At 35.5% G+C, this 1,105-nt stretch overlaps 1 protein-coding gene across 1 annotated transcript; it reads right to left on the bottom strand.

Annotated features, from left to right (window-relative positions):
- Window positions 1-441: 441 nt before the first annotated feature.
- Window positions 442-1,030, bottom strand: LOC110035244 (DNA-(apurinic or apyrimidinic site) lyase, chloroplastic-like; the record flags this gene model as incomplete). The annotated part of the gene is made up of 2 exons (XM_020739476.1): window positions 442-552; window positions 708-1,030. Coding segments are annotated over 2 exons (434 nt in total), but the record flags the coding sequence as incomplete, so codon positions are not given.
- Window positions 1,031-1,105: the final 75 nt, after the last annotated feature.

Below are 1,105 nucleotides of genomic sequence, written 5' to 3'. Positions count from 1 at the left end.
AGAATTGTCGTCTTGGAATCTTAGGGATAGGGTTTGAGGGATATCTCTTGAATTGTAGTAATTGGAAGAGATTGCATATCTCTCGAATTTTAAGTGTTAATCATTTATATATTCGTGTTTTATTGCTTTGATTTGATATCCGTGAAATAACATACGTGTTTGCCCTAATTTAAGTGAAAAATCATCTTTATTTTTGTGTCAACTTGTATCCATATCATGTGCCATTTCAAACCTATCATAAATCCATAGGTAAAGCCTGTCTTTAATCCTTCATGATAAAACCTATAATTATCAGTCATCTTCTTCGAAGGAATGCCAAAGAACCATAGTAAGAAAAGAAAAGGACCATTAAGCGAGATAGGATGTTGAAAGGGAACTAAGAAATTTGATTCAACTCAATACTGAGGTTGAGCAAAGAAAGGCAAAGGGATTTAACAATACCTTTGATACAATAGCAGTTCCAGAATAACCCAGCTTTGAAACACTACAGGTCCAATAGCTGTTATCATAGCCATCAATCAGATTCTTCGTGATCAAATCCACATCCTTCTCCTATTCATGTTAAAACGTAACTACTCAGCTATTAGACAACTGAAATGAGAAGATTTGTTGTAGAAATTATCTCAGTTCCAGATGGGTTTTTGTGGTTCTAAAAGGACAAACTTTAGTTTCCTTAATGAGGAAAAAAATAATCTATAATCACTTGCTTGTAATTTAGTTTCTTGCAAGCACAAGACATCAAAATTTTCGTGTTGGGCAAGTTGAAGCGCAGGGAAACTCTTCAGCTTGAGCAAAGCCCTCAAGCCATTAACATTCCAGGATATGAGCTTAATAAAGTTTGTATCCTCATCAAGAGAAGGAGGCCTCATTGTTCTGGGATTATAAGGAATCCACTCCTTTTGTGGCTTCTTGTGTGCAAGCATAGTCCAGGGTTCATTAGAATCTACAGCTATACTTATTTGAGTAGAAACTTTCTGGGGCCTTTGAACCCTCGAAGAAATCTGTTTTTGCAAGCTAGATTGCTTTGCTCCTGCAATCATAAAACAAAACTTCTCATCATGTAAACAAATAATAAATCAATCTGCACAATACACACACACACACA

The sequence above is a fragment of the Phalaenopsis equestris genome, unplaced genomic scaffold, assembly GCF_001263595.1.
Source record: "Phalaenopsis equestris unplaced genomic scaffold, ASM126359v1 Scaffold196978, whole genome shotgun sequence".
Lineage (NCBI taxonomy): Eukaryota > Viridiplantae > Streptophyta > Magnoliopsida > Asparagales > Orchidaceae > Phalaenopsis > Phalaenopsis equestris.
This window is presented reverse-complemented; position numbering and strand designations above follow the sequence as displayed.